The sequence below is a fragment of the Tyto alba genome, unplaced genomic scaffold, assembly GCF_018691265.1.
Source record: "Tyto alba isolate M040663 unplaced genomic scaffold, T.alba_DEE_v4.0 Super-Scaffold_19, whole genome shotgun sequence".
Taxonomy (NCBI): Eukaryota; Metazoa; Chordata; class Aves; order Strigiformes; family Tytonidae; genus Tyto; species Tyto alba.
In genome coordinates this window covers 7,182,651-7,205,583 of record NW_024881281.1, presented here as the reverse complement: position 1 = coordinate 7,205,583, position 22,933 = coordinate 7,182,651, and the positions used below count along the sequence as shown (strand labels likewise).

The following is a 22,933-nucleotide window of genomic DNA, read 5'->3' as shown; positions in this document are numbered from 1 at the left end:
ACGCCCTGCTGCAGATAAAAGCGCAGGCGTGGAGCTGGCTGCCGTGAGGACAGCAGAGGATCACAGGTGAGAGCCTGGCCCGTTGCACGCTTGCTTTTGCTTTTGTGGAGCGCTTGTTTCTGTACCATGAGTGGGGAGGCTGGCGGACTGGGGAGCTGGGGCTGTGTTTGGAGCATCCAGCTGAGGTCTGTGCTTCCCATTCCTTGTGTGACCTTGCTCCAGGGCTGGCAGAGTCACCCTCTGTTTGGCACCAGCTGGTGCTTAGGGAGGATGTGGCTGGACCACATTGCTGCTGTCACCAGGGAGTCCTCCACAGGGAATGGGTTTAGGGTGGCATTTTAGGGTGGCTTCTGGGCTGCCTTTGCCAACAGCTCCGTGGTGGGTGCTAAGAACTGTGCAGTAGGCGCAGCCCACAGCTGTGAGCTCATTCTCATAGATCTAACTGATTTGGAGCAGCCTTGGGAGGTGAGGGGGTCAGCTTTGAGGAAAAACATCCCAAATTTCTATGTGTAGAGGACCTCCCATTCTGTCCTGGCTGATCCCTCTTCCCCTCCAGCTTTTGTAACCCCATGCACCAGCTCTCCCTGCACGCTCAGTGATGCTGCTCAGGCTCCCCAGCAAGCTGTCTGCCTGCAGCACTGGCAGCATGTTCTGTCCCCTGCTCCCTTTTGTGTTGCTCCCGTAGTCCCAAAGCAGTGTGTTCCCACCCGTGCCTGAGGTCCCTGGGACAGGAGGCAGCTCCCCTTCCATGTGCCACTGCAAGGACCTCCCAAGCAGCACACTTGCTCTTGGGGAGCGTTGCATTGGGAAGGGGACACTTCACAAGCTCCCTTAACACGTGCCATCAGCAGTGTGGACACTGACCTTTCCAATGCATGGTGAGATCCACAAATTCTTGGTTTTCTTCTCTTCTTGCATTTATTTGCAGGGATGAAGGCAGAAATCTTCCTGGGGTTGCTGGTGATCCAGGCATCTGTATCTTATTCCTATGGTATTGTCCTTTTTTTTTGCAAATCAAGGGCTTTTCTGAATAGGAAAGATAAAGTTAAGTCTAGAAGAGCCTGAATTATTCTATTGTAAGCAGCAAAGTCCTGAAGAGGTGTCAGAAGGAGCACAGTCAGTTTGTATCTACTGTGGCAGCAATCCTGGCTGTTTCACATCTTTCATCAGTTAATGTTCTATCTGATTTCTTCAAATCACGTTAAAGGAGAGGTCAGTTCTCAGAACTGCTCCATCCCCACAGTACAACGGTCTCCCTCCCTCCACATTGTGCAAAGCAGCGATCACAGCCTCTCCCGGAGAGCGCGGTTGAGCCCTGGCGGCTACAGTGCCAGCAGCAGGCAGTTCCCTCACTGCATTCATGCTATTTTTTATGGAGGCTGAAAACTGAACTCCTCTCTTCTCGGGGGGGCTGGTTCCTGCTCTCAAAGTGAGGAATGAATTATTGTTTCTTTCTGAAGTGAACTCACTTCAGCTGCTGCAGCGTTTGGTGAATCGGAGCTACCAGGGGCTGTGGAGTTTGGGGATGGGGCAGTCACTCTGGTCTTGTCAGTCCTGAATCACTGCTCCAAAACATATAGAGAGCTCTGCCTGTTAATTTACAATCCTTATGGAAAGCATATGCCTGGCCTTTCATTTGTCTCAAATGGTGGTCCAGGCAACAATTTTTCTTGCCAAGATTGTCAAAGAGGTGAACTCTGGTTTGATCAGGGAAGATATTTTAAAGAATATGGGGAAAAAATTGAGTTATTTATTCCCTTCATGCTGATTTCTGAAGTTTTCATCTTCCCTAGAAGCTGTAGGAAAATAGTTGAAATCAGAGAAACCGACCAGGGGCTGTCCCATCCTGTTCTGTGACCCACAACCAGCAGATAATGGGTACACAACTCATTTTTGGGAGCTTCCCGTAGCAGAAGGGTGAGCAGTGAGGGTGGCAGGAGATTGCAGAACAGACTGGAGAAAGCAGTGGGGAAATCAGACTGTATCCTTCTGCCTTGAGGTGTAGAAGGATATATATGTGCTTTGGCCAGTTGGTGCCATGTGGAAGGACCCAAACTCGCTGTTGCCATGTTGGCAACGTGGCTATAACCAACCTAGGATAAAATGTGAGGGAGTAAAGACAGTGATGAGAGAAAACAGCAGATGAGCTCTTAACTGTGGGCTTTCAATGCTTGTCATGGCAGCCAGTAAGTATCTGTACAGGCTCTCTGAAGGCAACTATGGCTGGAGGCATAGAAATAAGATGAATCACATTAATTGGGGTTGAAAAATATCTTGAAGAAATAGCAACTGCTCTCCTGTGAAATGGCAGGAGGGATGATGCCTACATCTCTCATGGTGGCTATTTAAAGCCTCCATTGATGGAGATAATATTGGAGTGAGTCTCAGACTCCCCTGAGGAATATATATACATACAGGTACCTCTCTAGAGAGCAAGCAGCAGCAATTACTTCTGGCACTGCTGTGTTAATATCCCTGGGTGCTAGAAGCATGAAGAGAACCCCACTGCAGCACAGGGATGCTCCTGGATGGGAGATAGCACTCTCACCTCTGCTCTTTCCTTTCCCATACCAAGATCTGCTGAAGGGGCTGGCGGACACATCCCTCCTGAGCAGTGTGGATGAGGCCAAGCAGCTGGTGGATGCAGCCTACAAGCACACACGCAGCCGGTGAGTCGGGGCTGGGCTCAGCTGCTGGGGTATGCTGCATTCCTGCCTGCGTGGCAGCAGCACCAGCTTCTACTCCTCAATCTGGCAGAGTGGACAAGGGTGCGAGGCACTCCGAGGCCACAGGGGGCTATAATCCAGAATTTTGCCTGCCTTCACCCTGTTTTTACACCATGTCTTCAGTCTGCTGGGTCACTGTAAGTTGTAACTTTGACCTCCATGCATGCCGTTCCTCCCAGCTCAGTATTGCTTGGCTCTGTTTCCTCCCTATCCCAGGGATACTCTGAGGAGAACTGGAGACAGCACAGGCTCCTTCTGGTTTCTAATTGTTCCCTCTTATGGAGGGAGCAAATTGCTGTAGGCTGCAGTGAGGACATTTTATGGGATCTGATAGGGGAGCCCAGTTTTTCCCACCATTTTTTGGGAGCATACAACTTCCCGGCAGCCCATACATATCCTCCATCAGTAGCCATCCTCTGATACCCCTTGCTGGCTTAGGGACCCTTGCATCTGAGAGGAGGATCCAGCAGCATTAAGACAGGGTAACTTGGAGACATTTGGGAGCTCTGAGTGGAGACTGGCACCTGCAGACATTGATGAGCTGGATAACAGCTGAGTGAGGTTTGGTTGCCTCAAGGATGTAAAAACCTACGATTTGTCTTCTGGCAGGTGGAGCTGATCAATTTAAGAGGTTCCCTGCCTACAATTCACTCTGCTCCTCTGCTAAGGGTGGCAGAAGCAGCTTTGGTCTCTTCCAGCTACTGTGCAGGGAGGAAGATGACTCTGCCCTTGTCTGCAATTCAGACTAGTATGTGCTAGGAGAGCTGGAGTGCTTGTTGCTCAGGTGTGTAACTTGCAGGACTCTTGGCTTTGCCTCATTTCAGTCCTGCAGATTTTGGTTTATCCTCCCTTGCAGCATAAAGGAGCGCCTGCAGAATGATGCCTTGGCCCCAGTAGAGCTTCTGGGATATTTCAAACAGCCAGTGGCAGGGACTCGGGCAGCTGTTCGGGCTGCAGATTACATGGAAACCACCCTGACCCTCCTCAAGGAGAAGCTGCAAAGGGCTGTGAGGGGAGACTTCAATGTCACAGGTAGGCATCTCACTTTGCTGGGAAGAAACCGGAGGAGGAAGACCTGGGGCTTGGTCACTGGGGTGTTGTGGGGCTTGGGAGGAGGGAATGAAAGGGGGTTATGATGGGCCATGACTCACATCCCTCCCACAGGACTCCAGTGAGGCAAAGCTGAGTTATTTTTCTGTGCTCTCTTTCCCATCTTAAAAAATTATTTGGGGGTTTATCAGTTAATGAAAGTGCTTTGTGTACTTCCCTGTTTCCTTCTGCGATACAGCAGTTCTTGTACCAATGGGTCAAAGCTTGTAAGACTTTGCTAGATAATATTTTTTTGCTTGAGAAGGGAATGAGCAAACACAGCAGATGTGACTCACAATAGCTCAACTCCAAGGTACATGGTTTTCCTGCCAGACTTCAGCTAGCAATAGTTCGAGTCACTGCCAGATTGTTCTGCATCAGGAACAGGATGCTGTGAGAAAGGCACAAATAGAGAATGAGAACAGCAATGTGAAAGGACATTTTGGGATGTGTCTTGAAGGAACAATGTTCTCCATGGGGTGGCAGTCCTGACCTCCCAACAAGACCAGTTTGCTGAGAGCAGAAGGCAAATTATGGGCTGTAAGAGAAACAGGTCAGGGAGGGTTCCTGCCATAAAGAGGTGAACTCATGGGGATCCTCGAGATTACAGCAAAGCACTAGCAGGACAAGACACACGTCATGGGGTGCTCCAGCATCCCTCCGGAGACTTGCCAGACCACCCCTCATCTGCTTCTTCTCCAGGCAGTTCTGAACAACAGTGATATACACTGGTGGTCACTTCACAGGGGGAAAACATTGTGTAACACACCACTAGGATAACTGTAGCTGCTAGCAATTTATGGTAGAGATAAAAATAGAGAGGAAGGGAAGGAAAAAGGATTGCTAATGCTAGAAAATCATTCTGCTGCTGCACAGGCCTAACATGTAATAATAAATGAGATTTGACCACAACTTTGTTGGGTTTAATGCTTTCCAAATCAGAAAAAGCAATCTGCTGCTCTGGAAAGCAACCTCAGCACATCTTTAAGCAGGAAGACCTTAAATGACAGCCTTTTGTGCTCTTCTGGGTGATACTGTGATAAGAGATAATTTCAAGGGTATAAGAAGGAAAACTTTTTCCTGAGCCTGGGAGGCACTGCAAACCCAGCGGGGCCAGGATGTTCCTGCGTGTTTATTCTCTGTTGTTGTTACCTGGCAGACTTGCTGACACCAGCTCAGCTGGGGATGATTTTTAAGGCAAGCGGATGTGACCAGCAGGATAAGAAAATAAATTGTGATGCTTCTCACCACTACCGAACGATCACTGGCGAGTGCAACAACAGGTGAGGGGGCTGTGTCAAGAGGAGAATGGATGGATGGGTCCTCCATCAGTAGAGCTAGACCCATGTCCCCAAGGATGATCCATGTAAGGTGCCTTCTTTAGGGTTTTACAACCTGGAGTGTTGTTCCCTAGATGTGTGGAGCTTTTAATTACTGTCTTGCTTTGAGGATTCTTAGTGTTGCACATGCACTACCTCTTTGGCAAAATGTGAATAGATCTGTATTGGGGACTGACTCTCCAGTCCAAGGTCTCTGTCATCAAGCTGCATCTTTCTTCTTTCTCCTGGGATTTGTCTGGCTTTGCCCCTTTGCAGGGTCTGGGAGGTCTTCCTGACCCAAACCCATGCTGGGACATGATCTGGCAGCCTCCCTGCCCCACATTGTGCATAGCAGAAAATCTGGTCACGTGGGCTGGGAGACAGCACCGTCTGTATGTCCTGTGGTTGGACAAATGGAGGGGCATGACTGTAATGTGAGAGACAAGGGAAGCTGTGCTAAACAGTGGAGTGTTTTAAAAGGGACAGTATAGAAGCATTTCTCATCCTTCCCCTGTTACCAAGAACCTGGTAGACAGAGCATCTCCTGGGAGCACCTCAGGCAGAGGAAGGAATTCAGATAGCTCTGCCTGCCTAGGGGAAGCTTTAGCCTTCAGATATCTGTATAAGAAGTAGGGAGAGAGCTACCTGGCTCAGTCCATTTTCAGACAACAGTGTCTTCATCCAGGAGGGGGGATCTGGGCTCTGGGATAAGGACAGGTTCATCTCACCTGAACCAGACCCTGAAGCCCTGGAGAAGGTAGGCTCAGCTGTGCTCTGTGTCCCTCCTTTGCTTGGTCCAGTGTTACACCCACGGTGTATGACAGGCAACCAGAGAACATGTTAGACATGCACTCCAAAATTAAATATGTTATTAGTCTAATAAGGGCTTTAATGGTCTAATCAAACTATAATAAACACTTAGTTCCATTACAGCATAGTAACACTCACAATCCAAATCACCTAATTTCTATCAAAGATCACCGGTAACACCATTAAATTAACAGACATAAGTCTCTGCCGCTTTTCTCTGACAGTAAGATTTCACCTTTGTTTTCCGCTCACAGTCTGAGGACAAGGGCCCTTCTTCAGGCTGGATGACACAAGGAGTCACCAGTAACATGAGTTCTTGCCTGAGAGAAGCTGAGGCTTGGTGTGTATTATTATTATTGTTGTTATTATTATTAAACCTGAGGCTTATTGATAGCACCAAACCCATAGGGCTACAGCAGCTCCCTGACCATTGTACATCACTCTGTGGTCCCATTCCAAGGTCACTGACTTTCTCCACATCCATAAGCTCTTGTCTCTGCCATGATCCTAATGATACTAATAGTTTGCTGTTCTTTCATTCGCTCTGACAGGAGAAACCCATCACTAGGAACTTCAAACAGAGCCCTGGTCAGATGGTTGCCAGCAGAATATGAGGATGGTGTGTCAGTCCCCCGTGGGTGGACAGAAGGAAAGCGTTTCTTCGGATTCCCCCTTCCACTGGTAACGTTTGTAACAGTCATCTGAAAATACAGTATCAGGGTCTAGGGATTGCCAGTCCTTGGGTAGACCACAGGCGTCAAAGTGCACATCCACCAACTGGCGTGGTGGTGATTAGGAGGAGGAAGTTAAATTCATCAACTTCAGGTTGATCATATAAGAATTTCCAGGGTGATCTAACAGAAATGCTTTCTAACTCTCATGCTTTCAGGAAAAGCAAAGGAAAATTAATCTGATCACCGCAGAAGAGCAGGATAATGAAAGAATTACATAATGTGTTCTTTTAAATTAAGTGCATTTAATCAAAATTAATTTACTCACCTTTTTTGATTTGGTTCGTGGAAGCTGGTTGCCTTCTGAAAAAGCAGTATGCCAGAGGATGAAGTGAACAAGTGAATCCCCAGAATAAGAAATGTCCAGCTAGAAATTCTGTGTGGGAGTCTGTAGGTGAGGTGATCGGTGGGGTGCATGTGGCTCTCGTGGTGCCTGGACAAACCAGGAACACTGTGATGTGGGTTCTGGTCTCTTGGGTTTGGTGCAACAGCAGCACTAATGAGGATCTCTGTGATTTTCTGGGTTGTGTGCCTTATGTTCACGCTTTCACTGTACTTCCTAACTCTGCTCTACAGCACAGTGTCAGGGCTTGAGCAGAGTTTCGACCACTTTTTCTGTAGTAATATATGAAGGAAGAACTGGTGCAGGAATTGTGATGGATGGGGAAGGGACGAGAAGGGAAGAGGAATTTGGGAGAGTGTCCAGAAGGAGTTAATTCACAGAAGTTCCCAAAGAATATTTTTTTCCACATTTCTATTTCAGAGTGGTCTTATAAAATATTTTGCCTCCCTTTTCCAGGCTATTCAGTATGGCTCTTCCTTAGCTGCTTCTATATGTCCATCAAACAATACACTTGGTCTAGAAGCTCGGAACCCTAGTTAGAGCCAGAACAATGCAATGCACAGCAACGGGGGCACTCAGTAATGCCTTCCAACTTAGATGGAGACTTGGTTTTTTTTTTTCTGTGAAGTATAAGGAACGCCTTGTGAATTTTTGCTGATGACCCTACGAACTGATGCACCCGTTCATACAAGTCACTTCCTAACTCACATGTTCTGCCTTCATCCCCTGCAGGTTCGAAAGGTGTCGAACGAAATTGCTCGCTTCCCCCCTGAGCAGCTCAGGATGGACCAGCAGAGATCACGCATGTTCATGCAGTGGGGCCAGTTTATTGACCACGACCTGGATTTCATTCCACACACCCCAGCCAGAGTCACTTTCAGTGGCAAGGTGGACTGTGCCACCAGCTGTGTCAAGGAGCCCCCCTGCTTTCCCATCAAGGTATAGCCAGCCACCATCTTACAGGGAATAGGGGGAGAGGGTATCTACTTTCCAACCAGGAGATGTTGGTGGCTCTCCCAGTCCTTGGCTATGGAGGGACATCTTCCCAGAGCAGGCCAAAGGGGTCAGCCTGTTCTCATTAAGGTGGTGGTGCTGTGTTCCAGGGACTGTCCCCAGATGACAGGCACAGGCACAGCCTGTCTTTCCCCTGTTTCCAACTATTTACTCATCTCCCTCAACAATATGGCTTTGCTTTGGAGGTATGGTACAAAGGCAACATGGGTGATGCCTGGATTATAGCAAATGTGTCAGAGGCAGGAGCTTATGGGTGTCAATACCCCAGCAAATCCATGCCCATTTGATGGTAAAATGTTCCGTAGTGCATGGGGCAAGGAAGTGATGAGCATCTCTCAACAGCAGGTAAGGCATTAACATGGCAGTCATGTTGCAGTCTTCACCCCAGTAAATGCTTAATGAGTACATGTCCACCCTGCAGCCCTGTTCTTCTGCCTTTGAAGATGTACTGCAGCTCTGGCTTTCTCCTGTACCTGTATTTCCTTTCAAGGAAAACTGTGAAGGGATGGAGCATGACTGAGTATTTGCCTGACATGTATTTGAGAATGCAGGCAGGGTCACAAGTTTTGGATGACAGCTGTCCACGAGGTTGATATAGACACTAGACTCCAACATGAGATAGAAACATCTGAGCTTTAAAGATTCAATCTAGTATGTATATGTTTGGGGGAAACACTTTAGGTACCCATAGGACTTTATGGAAATTTAGGCCTCTCTAGGCTTTCGTGCACATTTGAGACTTGGACTCCTAAAATAGGGTGAGATTGACATCTGAAATGCTTCATATCTGGAATTTATGACTGATATCATCACTATCTAGCATGGGGACTGTCTTTGAAATTACTCCTGCCTGACTTTTCTTACGGCTGTAGTATCACAGTGTAGTTTCTGCACCCCTGAACTGGTGATCAATTGTTCTTCTATCTTTCTGCAGATCCCACCCCATGATCCACGAATTAAAAACACGAAAGATTGCCTTCCTTTCTTCCGCTCAGCTTCTGCTTGTACCAGCAGCAGACCAATTCGAGATCAGATCAATGCCCTCACCTCCTTTCTTGATGGCAGCATGGTGTACGGCAGTGAAGTGCCTTTGGCCAATAAACTGAGGGATCAGACCAGCCAGCTGGGCTTGATGGCTGTTAACCAGAATTTCACTGACAGGGGGAAGGAGTATATGCCCTTTAACAGCAGACAGAAGGACCCCTGTCTTATAGTCAGCAGGGGAGCTAAAGTCCCTTGCTTTCTTGCAGGTAAGTTGGGTGCTGGCATCCATAACCCTGAAATCCATAACAAACAATTCCACCAGCTCCAGTTCCTTTCTTTAAATGTTTGTTTTTCTTATTTAAGTAGAAAATGGAGCATAGGAAAACATCATGAAAGACTGAGACAGGCTGTGCTAGGCAGGAGAAAGGTCTTCATCATCTCCAAGTCTTCTTTGTGACTGTATGCTTGGAGTGAAGCTGTCCCTTCTGTGCTCAGCAGCTCTGGTGTAGGGCCCAGAGAGTACACGGTGCTGCTGGAGGTGACCTGGGAATCGGTGCCGTGATGGAGCTGAGCAAATGCAGCAATAGCAGAATGGCCTGAAGGCAAGAGCTTGTCCATACTTGCCATTTGGTGGCTGTCTCTCTTCCACAGGGATGGTTATAGGTGTGTTGGTGCTGGGCTGGGTCACCTCTGTAAAAAGTTTGCCTGTGCTGCTGCACATTAGTGCATCTGATGCACTGTGAGAGGAGTTTAGATCCCAGATGAACTGAGAATGAGACTAGCCACAGACCAAGGTGACCTTTTAAGATGTGTCCCCACCACTGAGAAGGCTGGGAGTGCACTGGCAGCACATCAGCCAGAACATCAGCACAGTCCTTCAGTCTGTCAGGACAGCATCCTGCTCTGTTTATCATTTGTGACACTTTTGGTACCCTTTTGACCACTTCTTCAATGCAAAATAACTCATTTTGACCTGGGCAAAGCCTCCCAAAGCCATGTCTCTCATCCAGCCAAAACACTGCACAGCCACCACAACCTTCCCATCTGCTGTCTTCTCCTCCCTCCAGAACACAGAGACAAAACAAATGACCTCCTGGAGTCCTAAGCATTGCTCCTTTCTCCTTGGCCCCTGTTGGTGAGGGCCAAGATGTTGCCATGAGTGTGCAAGACCCCAGGGAACATTTCTGATACACCTTGTGAATTCATGTCTTGCTCCTTGGTCTTTTTCTTTCAGAGAGCAGGACCTGCTGGCTAACTCCTGCTGGCTCTGGACACACTGGGCTGCTCATGGCACTGCCAGAGAAAGCTTGAGATATCCTAGATCAAATATCAATAGATGTCATCAGCTGTGGAGCTGATTTCTATTTCCTTGGCCCCCTACATATCTGGCCCAAGCACCCCTGGACAACATCACCATGGTCCTTGAATATCATCAGGACCTGATGGTGAGACTGGTGGGAGAGCTCTGCTTGGTGTCATCCTCCAGCATGCTCTTTTTAAGCTCTTGATGCTTTATTTCCTTCAGCCTCCCAGACCTCTGTCTGTCCCATCTGTTGTCCCATGTCTTCAGCAGCTTCCCCAGTTCTGTATAGGCCTCTCCTTCATGAGGACCATGCAGGACCCATGGCCAAAGGCAGATGCTTCCCAGGGTGGGCTCCCAGCCCCCAAGACTCAGCAGCTAGGGGCTGCTGGAGCAGTTTCTGTTCCATAGATGAGTAAATAGCCATCAATTAATTTATAACGAACAGTTCAGGCTGGCTCGGAAGCTCCTTTGAAAATTCAATGTCTTATTTGTGACTTTTTCTGTCTCTGAGAACTGGGAAAATTTTATGTGTATAGTTGCCAAACAGGGTTCAGCTATTTCCTATTAGAGCTCTGTTGGAAGCCCTGGATGGATGTATTCTGCTTAAGGAAACCTCACAGTGCTACTTTTGTTTCTTCTGCAGTCTCTTACAGACAGCCTTTGACAGTAAATGAAAAGGGTTCTGTGCTGAATGCAAGATCAAATCCCTCTATTTACTATGGGACTAAATGCAACATATTTACTTTTCTCTGAGTGCCTCTTTATAATCTCATCACCTGCTTGCTCTTGGATTTCCTGCCCTAGGTGTTTGAAGAAGGATTTAATGTGTCATTGTGATGCCATCTGTAATTTATCCTGTCAAGTTGTGACTCATTTTGTTTTTTTTACTCACCAGAGAGCTTAACTGTAACTGTCATCTTGCTTTCAGCTGGTTTGAAGGATGGCTTCTGACTTTCAGAGCCTTCTTGGCCATCCTGACTTCCCTCTGCCCATTTTCATTTCTCTTTTGAGCTGTGAGACTGTCTCTCTGGTATGGGAGCCTGGAGAACACCTTCCTGTATTTCGCTTCTTAAGTTAAAGCTCCTAGCCTTTATTTAAAACAAACAAACAAACAAAAAACCCCAAACAAACAAACAAAAAAGAAATAACAAAAAAAAAAAAACCTTCCCCATCTCTCAGTGATGCTGAGCACAGCTATGGCTTTTGTTGCCTCAGCAGAAATTTGTCTGGTGCTCTCCAGCCCTTGGGGCCCAGACCCCGGGTTCCTTCTTCTCTTGTGTGCTTCTTACCCATCTTCTTCACAATGTAGATATTGAGACATCTAAAAGTTTCTCTGCTTCCTAATGGGGTGTTTGCCTCCTTCTGGTGGGAAGCAGCCAAGCACACGCAGATCACTGTCAGTACACATCTGCTCGTTTGTGATACTCCTAGGTGATACTCGAGCAAGCGAGATGCTGGAGCTGGCGTGCATGCACACACTCTTTTTGCGGGAGCACAACCGCCTGGCTAGAGAGTTGAAGAAACTAAATCCCCACTGGAATGGAGAGAAGCTCTACCAGGAGGCACGAAAGATTCTGGGCGCCATGATCCAGGTACCAGCCACCATGTTGCATGTCCTGGCTCTGCTGCCTTGTCTTGCAGTCTCACAGAATTAATACAGTGGGCTTTGTCTGTGTGGAATGTCCAAAGGGTGCAGTATTTTGGGGTGCGAATGAGCAAAATCTTTCTACCAGCCCCTTTTGTCCAAAGCAAAATCAAATGGAGATACGTGAAATAACAATAACAGGGGGATCCCCTGAATCTTTATATGCCTCTACTGTTAAATTTCCAAATTGCTTGATGGGTTTTTAACTGCACATTTTTGTTTGAGAAACATGGGGACAGAAAAGTCAGAGGAGAAGTTTTTCTAACCAGTGTTTGGTAGAGGATAAAAATAGTACTGAAGATCTGGATTAAAATTCCACTGGGCCGTGGGTCTCCTCCTCTCAAGAAGCCCCATGCACTGCTGGGTGCAACCAGCCATGGCATTACTCTGTCCTTACTGCTTTGGGGCAAAGAGTCCCTTGGGACTGTGCCACAGACTTTGCCCTGAATGAGATCCTAGGATCACAGAAATATTTCTGTGCTTGGAAGAGACCTCCCAAGATCTCTTGTCTAGCCTCCAGTTTGGAGCAGGACCAGTTTCAAAGACAGATGAGTTTTCATAGCCAGTAGAAAAGGCCAGCTCCTATGAGAAGACATGGGGTTCCCAAAGTCAGTGCTTAGTCATACCTAATTGGAAACCTGTCTTCTGAGTTGGCTCAACAAACAAACAAAAAGCAAGAATATCAAGAGATTTAAGGTTTTTAAACTGTCAATTTAAATATTATGGTATTATTTAATAAACATGTTGGGTAAGCCAATGTGGAGAGACCCAAACAATTATAGTAAAAGCATTGTCTCCATCATGTTTAGATCAATCGTTCCATCTTCTTGCAATTTTCAGACAATTAAGACATTTTCACCCACTGACACAACATTTATTTTTTTTTAAATTTTATTTTAAAATGTGTAGCCTCCTCAATATCCCAAAGAGGCATGAGACCAGGGTTGGAAGTCTCTACTATGGGAGGACTCACCCAGCGGCCTGTGGGTGGTGATATCACCTGTGCCAACACTGTTGACTTTTTCATTGTCATTTGAAGTATGTAGGGTGGGAGGGAGGAGGAAATGCAGTTCTATCTGACTGATGGGAAAGGCCTCTACCTATAGGATAAGGAGGGAATATCTGGGAGGATTTGGCAGGCTTTCATCTTGCTCTGACCTGTCAAGCTGTTGAGGCAGGGAGTAGCTTGTCTGGGGACACCTGAGTGCCAAGTCCTTAGCACCAACAGGCAGAGGATGAGAGTGGGTCAGACACGAGAAATGTCTGTGCTTCCTGATGTTCCTGGAGCAGTTATGTCCACTTTGGATTTTCATGCAAATTACTGCATGTTCATGCAAATCTCATCGCTGCTGGAGAGTATAGAGATCCCACCATGCATGGCTGGAAAAAGCAGGAGCCCAGGCGGTGGCCTGCAGTGCCTGTGTCTTTGACTGGAGCTGCAACAACTGTGGCATGGTACAATGGATCAGTGCAGAAGAGGCCTTGAACCAAGGCCACGGAGTTGAAGAAACAAAAATGTCACTTGACAGTGCTAGAAAGGATTGTCACTGGACTGCCAGAGGAGCTGGGTGAAGGTCTGATAAGGTGGAAGAAAGGTTGGCCCTGGAGAGTCTCTCTGCTCCCCATCTGTGCTAACAAAATTTTCTACATAAATCCCGTCAAAGTTCAGTGTGACAGCTCCTGTAGTTTGAGGCAAACAATAACTTTGCTTCCAAATAAAATGATGGCCAAGCAACTAATGAATCACTTTCCCTGTTTTCCCCTAGATTATAACCTACAGGGACTACCTGCCCCTTCTGTTGGGAACCAGTTTTCAGAGACTGATTCCTCGCTACAGGGGCTACAATGAGTCTGTGGATCCTCGAATATCAAATGTCTTCACCCTGGCTTTTCGTTTTGCTCATGCTTCAGTTCCCCCGACTGTTGACCGCTTAAATCAAAATTACAAGCCCATGGGTCCCAAACTTCAACTCAGAAATGCCTTCTTTGCTGTCTGGAGGATTGTTAAAGAAGGTAAAGCTTTTCTTGCACCTCTGCAGTGTAAGTTTATTTCATTCAGCCTTTTATGCTCTCTCCAGATGAGCTCCTGCTTCAGACAAACTTAAAGCAGTTTGTATTAAGTGTATTGAATGATCTTTACTACCAGCCAGAGTTTTTCCCAACATAGCTGTTCTCTGCAGTCAAATGCAGCCCATCTTATTATGAAGCATGCAGTCTGACTGCTTAATTGCTGTAGATTAAGAATGTTATTCAAAGTATTTTCTTCTTAATTCTTTAAGTGCAGGAAAATGGATTCTCTTGTAGTAGAAGCTTATAATTAAATATAAGCTGTGTTCAGCTCTCCTGAGGCTCTTACACACACACACTTGCCACCCTGCACTGCTCACAAAGCCCTGTGTAACCATTGCAGGTGGTATTGACCCCTTCCTCCGGAGCCTGATGGCTAATCAAGCTAAGCTGATGACACAGCAGCAAATGCTCGTGGATGATCTCCGGGATCGGATGTTTGAGCAAGTTGAAAGGATTGGGTTTGATTTAGCTTCACTTAACATGCAGCGCGGCAGAGATCATGGTCTCCCTGGTAAGTTAGCTGTGGGAGCAGAGCTTCCAAAGGAAAACAAGTGAAAACCAGGCACTCTTGTGATTGAACATTGAGAAAAATCTCTAGCTCGTGCTTGGCTAAAATTACTCTTTCCCAAACCTTTTTACCATTTCTGTACAGCCATAGGTAAGTGGATAGGAGGTTGAGTAATGAAGTCGGAGCCTGGCTGGAGCTGGTGGAGGTACACAGCCAGAAGAGCATGGGACATTGCACAGACCAGAGTCAAGTGTTCAGTAAATGACTCTTTTGTATTGTTGTTCAAATTACAACATTGGGAAAGTAGTTCAGCAACAAGTCTGCAGGACTGGAATTAGGGCCAGAAGTCCACTGTGGTTTCTCTTCAAGCATCTGTAGTGGTCCAGCCCAGCCACACGTGACTGGAAGGGCAGATCGCAATATTTGATGAAAATCTTGTCATCATTTCTCTATAAAGACTGTGTCTCAGGAGAAAAAGCATGTCAGAACCACTCTCGGAGCTCTGCAAGATGCAGAAAGGGTGTAATGACATTGCAAGATAGTCTTGGGAAATAGATTGTTGATAAGACTTTAGAAATGGCTCATGGGCGTGTCATTGCTTAACAGTGTTATTAGGCTGATGTAAGTGCCTGAAGCTGCTGTGTCAGTAATGTCCTGGGAGATGCAATAATACTCACTTTGGAACTGTGATGAAAAGCATGCTGGATTCACAGGTTTTAAGCCCAGAGAGGCTTTGCAATACATCCAGGTGTGTGGTCAGGTCACAGGTTTGCTCTGTCTTTGCTGCAGGAGAAGGTTATGATTTTTCCATGCTTTATCTGGGAACACTATTGTGCAGAACTTCATCTGAACCACAAATCCTGAATTTATAGCTTGGACTGCTGATCTGCTGCAGTGGAACTGACATGTATTTCTAGTGTGGATTTGTGTTTAGCTCCTAGCCTTTGGGTCTCAGCCCACCCTCGAGTGCTACCATACTCTTTGATTTTTAGACAACCTATGAAGGTGATGATGGTATAGCAAGATCAAAAAAAACCTTCCTAATTGTTTTTCGGATAAAGCAAATTTTCAGTCTCCTTGAATTGTTTGGTAGTGGTATCATCCAGATACCATATGCTATATCTTTTTCTCTGAATTCTCCCCATTTTTTAGACATCTTGCTCAGAGCAGAGATGCATGCTGCAGCCTCATCTCATCTCTGCATCTTACAGTTCACTGAGTTGGCAGGTAGGAGATCACATTAGTGCTTCATAGACTTTTCCTCTACATAAGCAGTCATTTATAAGACACTGAGCCGCAAATTGACTTTTGCTGGGTACATGCCCTGTCCACCAAGATGCAGAATTATGTACCCATTGTGGTCCAGTGGATTTTCAGCTGTTTACAGTACAAAAAATTTAGTCCAGCTGGCAAAGTCCAGTGGCCCTCCTCTACCTGAAATAACCTGGGCTATGTAGAGATCTCTTTGCAGTTTGAGATGGCTTGTCCCTGTGGCTAGATGGGGACACAAGTGAGACCAGCTGTGAGGAATTACTTGACCACTATCCTGTTGTACAGAAGGATCAGCATCTTGTCCAGATTCAATTTCAGTGAAGACAACATCAAGTTTTGTGAGGACATCTCTCCTGTGGTTCTGTCTGAAGGTATCTGAGACTGTATGCTCCCTGAGCTCCTTTAGGGTTCCTGGGTCACAGTGAAGATGAGGCAGCCATTAGGCATGCCCAGACCCTTCATCTGAGCACCCACAGCACACGCAGGATCAGGTGCCCGAACATAGGTCTCCTTTGCCATTTGATATCCCCTGGGGTTGCTCCTCTGGTTCTCTGCTGCAGCTTCAGCAGAGCATGGGTCTCCGGTAGTTCCTTGGTCACATCACCAGGAGGTTGTTTCAGACACACTGTGGCTCTGTGCACAAGCGCTTGTATTGCTGCTGAGTGGAACAGCAAAATGGCACTGGAAGGTGGTACAGCAACTTGTCCTAGCAGAGGTCACTTGCAAAGACATGGCCCTTCCACAAAAAGCATTGAAATTCCAGGCAGGATGAACTGGCTCTGTAGGAGTGGAAAGTCAATGGCATTAAGAGAAAAATAGAAAAATTTAGAGAAATATTTTAAATGCATTGGGACCCTACCTGTGCCCCAGCTTTAGGAAAGAGGAAAAAATCTTACCAGGAGGGGGGAAACACATTACTGATCTGTCTGCTCTGATACCCAACTACTTGCAGGTTATAACTCCTGGAGACAATTCTGTGGGCTCTCACAACCTTCCGGATTGAAGACACTTGCTCAAGTGTTGAGGAATCATGGTCTGGCAAAGAAGTTCATACGACTGTATGGGACACCAAAGAATATTGACATTTGGATTGGGGCACTCTCAGAGCCCTTTGTGAATGGAGGCAGAGTTGGGCCTCTCATGGCTTGTCTCATTGGCACCCAGTTCAGAAACATTCGTGATGGGGACAGGTGAGAGAGGAGCTGGGTATTCAAACCCCAAAGGAGAGGGAGACCAGAGTTGGTGTGTATTTCTTTACGCAGATTTGAAAACTGCTTCAGTTGTTTGTTGCTTTTTTTTCATTACTCCTCCAAATACTTCTTTCTCTTTGTGGTGGTGTTCTTATTCCCTGTCTAGATGATGGTTGAGATCTTAGGCTAAGATCCCTTCCCAGACAAGTATTTTCCCTCTCAACCCATTCACTGCCAATCACTACTTGTGCAAATTGGATTGCCCTTCTCCATGCTGATGTTTCACACCCACTGTGAATGTTTGAGCTCTTTTCCTCCTTCAGATAAGTGGTTTCAAGGAGGCCCATATTACTGTGTGTTCAAACAGCAGCTCACGCCAGCAAAAGGAAACATACAAATACCTTAACAGAAAAACAGGTACAGCTCTAAAACTCTGAAAACCATAATGGATTGACTTCACTAATTAGAAAAAAAAAGCTGTCAGGTTTAATCACCCTAAATGGCTTGCACAAACAGAAGATGCTCAGCATCTGTTCACATGGTGGCTCATGCTTTATGTAGTTTTGAAAATTTGCCTGCAGACCAAGGGATGTTGCTGAAGGACTAACACACTTTCAGGCTTTGCAGGGAGTTAAAGAGATTAATTGTTCTCTCTTGTTAAGTCACATCAACCCAAGCTGCTTCACTGGCACTGGTAGCACCCCTGTCCCCTCTCTGTGGGACTACTCCTTCTGGGCTGCTGTGCTCTGCAAACGGCAAACATCTGTCCACCTTTCTATCTCCTGGGTTTGCCATACACAGCTTTGCACCATTGCAATGTCTTAATTCACTTCTTAGGGGTCTTAGAGATAATTTTCCATTATTTCTTCTTTCCACCCCGGTTCTGAGTAGGAACCTTGTGGTCTGACATGTAGCAGTATTCGGTCTTCACTCACACAAGAATATGGGTTGGGGTTTGCTTGACAGCTGAAATCATTTGAGCAGTGTTGTGCTTTCAAAATACATGAAGGTCCCTGTACTTGCTAGAAATACTGCCTGAAACTGGGATTACAACCAGTGTTTCCAGGAAACTTTTCTGCCTAGAAAGACTTACTATGAGGTCAAAACCCAGTATTGGGAGCTTAAAGGCAAACAGTCTACTTGCACATCTAGAAACCATATTCTTATGGCAGGATGCAAGAACCCTTTTCTTTTAAGAGAGTAATTATAGGGCTGATTCTAGCATGGCAATTATGTGGATGTAACCACTGTCTCTGTACAGTATGTGCAGACTTTTCTATTTGAAAGAGGATGCCTGTGTCTCATTTGAGGGAACACAGGTCAAAGCTTTAATTCAATTGCATCTTTATTATATGTCCATGGCAGAAAAGTAAGTTAAATTATCCAGCTGGTGAGTCAGGGCTCTTGATTTAAACAACAGAAATTTAAATTTGTTCTTGGCAAAATAAATGTGTTATTGGTGTTAATGGGAAATAATGCTGCAGGAGTCTTGAATGTGAAGAAGCCAGAAGGCAAAAATCTGTTGTCATCTTTCTCCTGCAGGTTTTGGTGGGAGAACAAAGGGGTTTTCACTCCTCAGCAGCGCTCTTCACTGGCCAAAATCTCCTTGTCACGAATAATATGTGACAACACCAACATCTCTGAAGTACCAAGACGTATCTTCCAGACTAACAGATATCCATGTAGCTTTGTGAGCTGCAGCCAGATCCCAAAGTTGGACCTCAGAGCCTGGAGGTCGAAGAGGACCAAGGAAGTTACAGAGCAAGGTATAAGCTTCAAACAGCAAACAGTTCCTGCCTGCAAATATGTGAGATGACCAGACCTCGAGGCTCTGAAACAGAGCGGCCTAACACAGGTCTGAATATATGTGCTAGGTACATATCTAGTACATGTTTAGATACTCCATTTCAGCAGGTCCACTGTGAGTAGCTCCTCCAGCATGCAGATTTTCCAGCATCAGCATTGCAAGATGAAGCTAAGTGCACTGCTCTGGGATTTTTCTGATTAACAGATTTTTCAGTTTAGCTTTTCACTGTTGTTGCCCATGCTTTTCTGCATGGGAAGTGATGCCCAGACTGGGGAGGCTGGTCTGTCTTTCTAGGTTGTTGGTCTGTCTTTTGCACAGCTCTGAGCAGGCTGTTAGCACATCCTGGTCAGACCAAAAGCAGCTTTGCACTTAGAGATTCCCACTTTATGGAAGAGGTTGTGGTGTTTGATTTCTGCTGGAAAGTTTTTGCCTATATTTACAATATTTCCCTCAGCTGCCTTCAGGATTTGTAAAATTCTTGAGGTTTAATGCTTTTCTTCCAAAATGTTCTCTGATAATCCCTCTGATAATAGATGTAGGAAAGAATGTCTCTGACCTGGGAAAGGTAGGCTACTTCAGTGCCTCAGAGCCATGCCTTTTCCTAAAAAACATCATCTTTCCCTTTCTCTGACGGTCAGGCCCTGTCATGCTCTCATGACAATATCCAGGCTGTGAGAAGGAACAAATCTCTGCAACTAGCAGTAAACATTAAGAGCACAGAAAACTCAATTTGCGGTCAGCTCCTGATTTCCATGAGGATGATTAATTATATTCTCCTCAGGACTATGGGATTATCAGCTTGAAAGTGTGGCAGGGTACAACCTCATGGTGCCAGAAAAAGTGAGACCTGTAGGATCTTGTAGTCAAGGAGGGATCCCTGGAGGTCTTCAGCATAATCAGAACTAATACGAGAGTTATCTGTCCCTCTTTTCCAGCTTAAGCTGTGGAAATAAATCACACAATATAACAAGGAGCTATGGCATATCCTTTTCTCATTTGTTAACACATGGCTTTTTATGTCCTGTAGAAGCAGTATCTGGTGACTTCAATGCTGAACAGTGAGGATTCCCCAGAAGTCCAGACTTGGGAAGCTGCTGAGAAGGATTATTATTTGTTACTGTGTTTATGCTTTTACTGTCTGAAATATTTGGGCATGGTTGCTGTCATTTGCTCAATTTAGTTTGCATGAAGTCTTTCCAGTGAGATGGAGTAAAGCAACAAAAGAACCTCATTAAAAGATGTCCCAGATCTGTGCAAATCACTCAGAATCAGAAAACAAAATGAGTTACCCAGAGACTGGCTCCCAATCAAACCAGCTTCTGGCTTAGGCAATTTCACATACACTGTATTTCAGTAAGTTTCACTGTCTAAGACATGTTTTGGACCCTCCTTTCAAAGTTACCAACCTACACAGAAAGAGATTGAGGCATTAGAATGATTGCCTATTCTTGCTCTCCAATGTTTTTTGTTTTAAAAAATTATGTACTTCAGTTTCCAGAGAAATTTTACGGTGCCCTTGAGTGAAGCGGAAACAGCTGTCATGAACCCCAAATACACTTGTTTAAAATGCCATTTCAAGTTTTACTTGCATATGGAATGAAGAAATTGCCCACATGGAAGAAAGCTATTTTCTCATCATATTTTGTCCTTAGTCCAGAATGCTTAAGGCATCATCTAGTGTGACAGAAATCTGTGACAAATTATTCCTGTGGGCTAGCATGAGCCAGAGTGACCTACCCCTGGGCTGTGGAGCTGATGGGATCTGTCCTGGCAAAGACAAGAACAGTCTTAATGTACAAGAAAGTAAAAGCTAGTCTAGTTTTACTTTTACTCCAACGTTGTCCCCTCCATATCTTTTCTTGAAAGGGATCAAAACCATTTTCTCTTTCCTCTGTAGTATGCTGTGTTAATGTTGTTGATCAATAAATTGCGATTTTGAGCTGAGGCTAAAATGTTCCTTGCACTTCATAAAAGGTGCAATAACCACAGGTGAGTGGAATAGGAATATTGTACAAAGTCAATTCAAGAACCCGTGTATTTTTAACAAAGAAGGTATTTCTTGCTGAAGTCTCTGACCCATACTCCTGTGTCACATGGCACTATGAAACATTCCTCAGAGAAAGGGCCAGCACAGGATGTAGTTCCAACAAACACATGATAGTAATCTCTTCCTTATCACCCCCAAAGGGGCAGGAGCCTCTGTGAGATCCTCAGAGAAAAAGAAGAGGTATAGATACCTACTTCTGCTAGTACCAGGCCAGGGTGGAGGGGCAATGCCCAGGCTGAGTAACATCCTGGGTATGTAGGCTGATGTACATAATCCTGGACACGTTTTGAAGGCAGAAAACATGCAAACATGCCCTCGAGTGTGTTGAAGCCCACTGTTTCTTGGGTAAGTCTCTGGTGCTGAGAGCTACAAGGGAGTCAACAGATTTGATGGGTGTGAGGTGCCTGACTACATGGGGGATGTCTCAGTCTCTGTAGCTTTAGTTTTCTAGAATTAGTTGTCCAGCTATGACACCTGTACCTCCAGCATTTGTTCAGCCCCTTGGGGACAGAGGAGGTCTCATTCATGTCCTTTTGACTTCAGCAATTAACTTAAGGGGGAGAAAATGACTGGCTCAAAATCCCCCACAATCTTTCTGTGTGCATTAAGCACAGACGACCTATTTTTCCAATTTTAGCCAAGCTCATGGCTAAAATTTAGAAAATTTAATCTGTCTTGTCAAGTCAATCAAACTACTTAATCAAACCCGTGAAATGCATGTACAGCAGGATGGGGACTGTTGCCATGGGCTGCCTGGAGCCTGCCTGCGTGGGCCACTGGAACCACTGAGATGGGGAATTCAGCCTGCAGGAGCAAGAATGGGATTGTTTGCCCTGCTCAGCCCCTGCTGATAATTTCAGAAACGCAGCTCTCCCCTGGTTCTGTTGGGGCCTCTCATTCACTTTCCTTCCCACCTGCAGCCTTGCCCAGCTGTTTCAGCTCTGAGAATGGATGTTCATCCTCAGTCCAACTTGCTTAGGACCTTCTCCCAGGGATCACTGTGCTTCATTTGAGTGGAGGCCTACCGAAGTGGTCAGTGGGCTAGAGCACATGATGTACAAAGAAAGGCTGGATTTGCTCAGTGGGGAAATGGGGTGATTTCAGTCTTTGACTTCCTAACAAGTAGCTATGAAGTCAGACACTTCTCAGAGGCACACAGTGAAAGGGTAAGAGTAACAGACATGGGTTACAACAAGGGAAATTCCCATTAGACAAAGGAAAACATTATTCTCCATGACAGTGGTGCAATGCAGACACAGGAACCAGAGAGCTAGTGGGAACTCCATCATTGGAGATTCTCCAAACTTGCTAGACAAGACCCTGAGCAAGCTAATCTGGATTTGGAGTTAACCCTGCTCTGAGTAGCTGGTTGCACTGCAGACCTCCAGGGGTCCCTTCCCACCTCAATTTTTCTGTGGTTTACAGTGATAAACTGTTTTATTTTCCAGCCCACAATTCACCTGGCTGTACTTTGCACCATCCCCATGGATGCAAGTCCTATAGCACAAGCTATTCTAGACTGTTGCATCACATTTCTGTCAGGGCTGTCTGCATGCCACAGAAATCTTCATGAGTAAGGACGCATTTTCCTGCAGAAAATCTTCTTCTGTCATGAAAATTTCCAGCTATGTCTTTGCTCATAATTAGGTATCCAAAGCTGCTCTGTGCCTTGCAAAACTGAGTGATGAATGGATTTATCATGGAGCTGCAGCCAGAGCATGGTAAATACAGTTTCCTCAGTCCTGATGACCTGTCTCTTATATATTTACCCTGGAATCCCTCTGATGTTTTAAATAACAATGTTAATGCCTCTATTTAACTGGATACTAACTGCATGCACTACAAGTTGCCTTTAGTACTGTTCTCGTTTTGAAGACTAAGGGGCTGATGTGGTCCTTGGCACTCAGCAGTCCCAACACTCTGATAGCTTGTTCCAGTCTGTTTCAGTAGAGCTATTTGTGCCAGCAGTTTCCAGTGGGAATTGTTCTAATTTCAGAATCTAGTCCTTTTGTTCAGTCCTGAAATCACTGCTTTCACATTTAGAAGTCAATTGTAATCTTTAACTTAAGCAACTC

General features: G+C 45.8%; 1 protein-coding gene across 1 annotated transcript; it reads left to right on the top strand.

Moving 5' to 3' along the window:
• The first annotated feature begins 930 nt into the window (after positions 1-930).
• LOC104366894 (myeloperoxidase) lies at positions 931-20,663 on the top strand. The gene is made up of 13 exons (XM_009973895.3): positions 931-991; positions 2,576-2,669; positions 3,583-3,758; positions 4,975-5,098; positions 6,496-6,625; positions 7,751-7,957; positions 8,967-9,282; positions 11,751-11,911; positions 13,731-13,977; positions 14,375-14,545; positions 16,767-17,004; positions 18,547-18,770; positions 19,839-20,663. Exons 1-13 carry the CDS (start codon positions 931-933, stop codon positions 19,871-19,873), a joined length of 2,184 nt encoding a protein of 727 aa, XP_009972197.3. The 3' UTR covers positions 19,874-20,663.
• Positions 20,664-22,933: the final 2,270 nt, after the last annotated feature.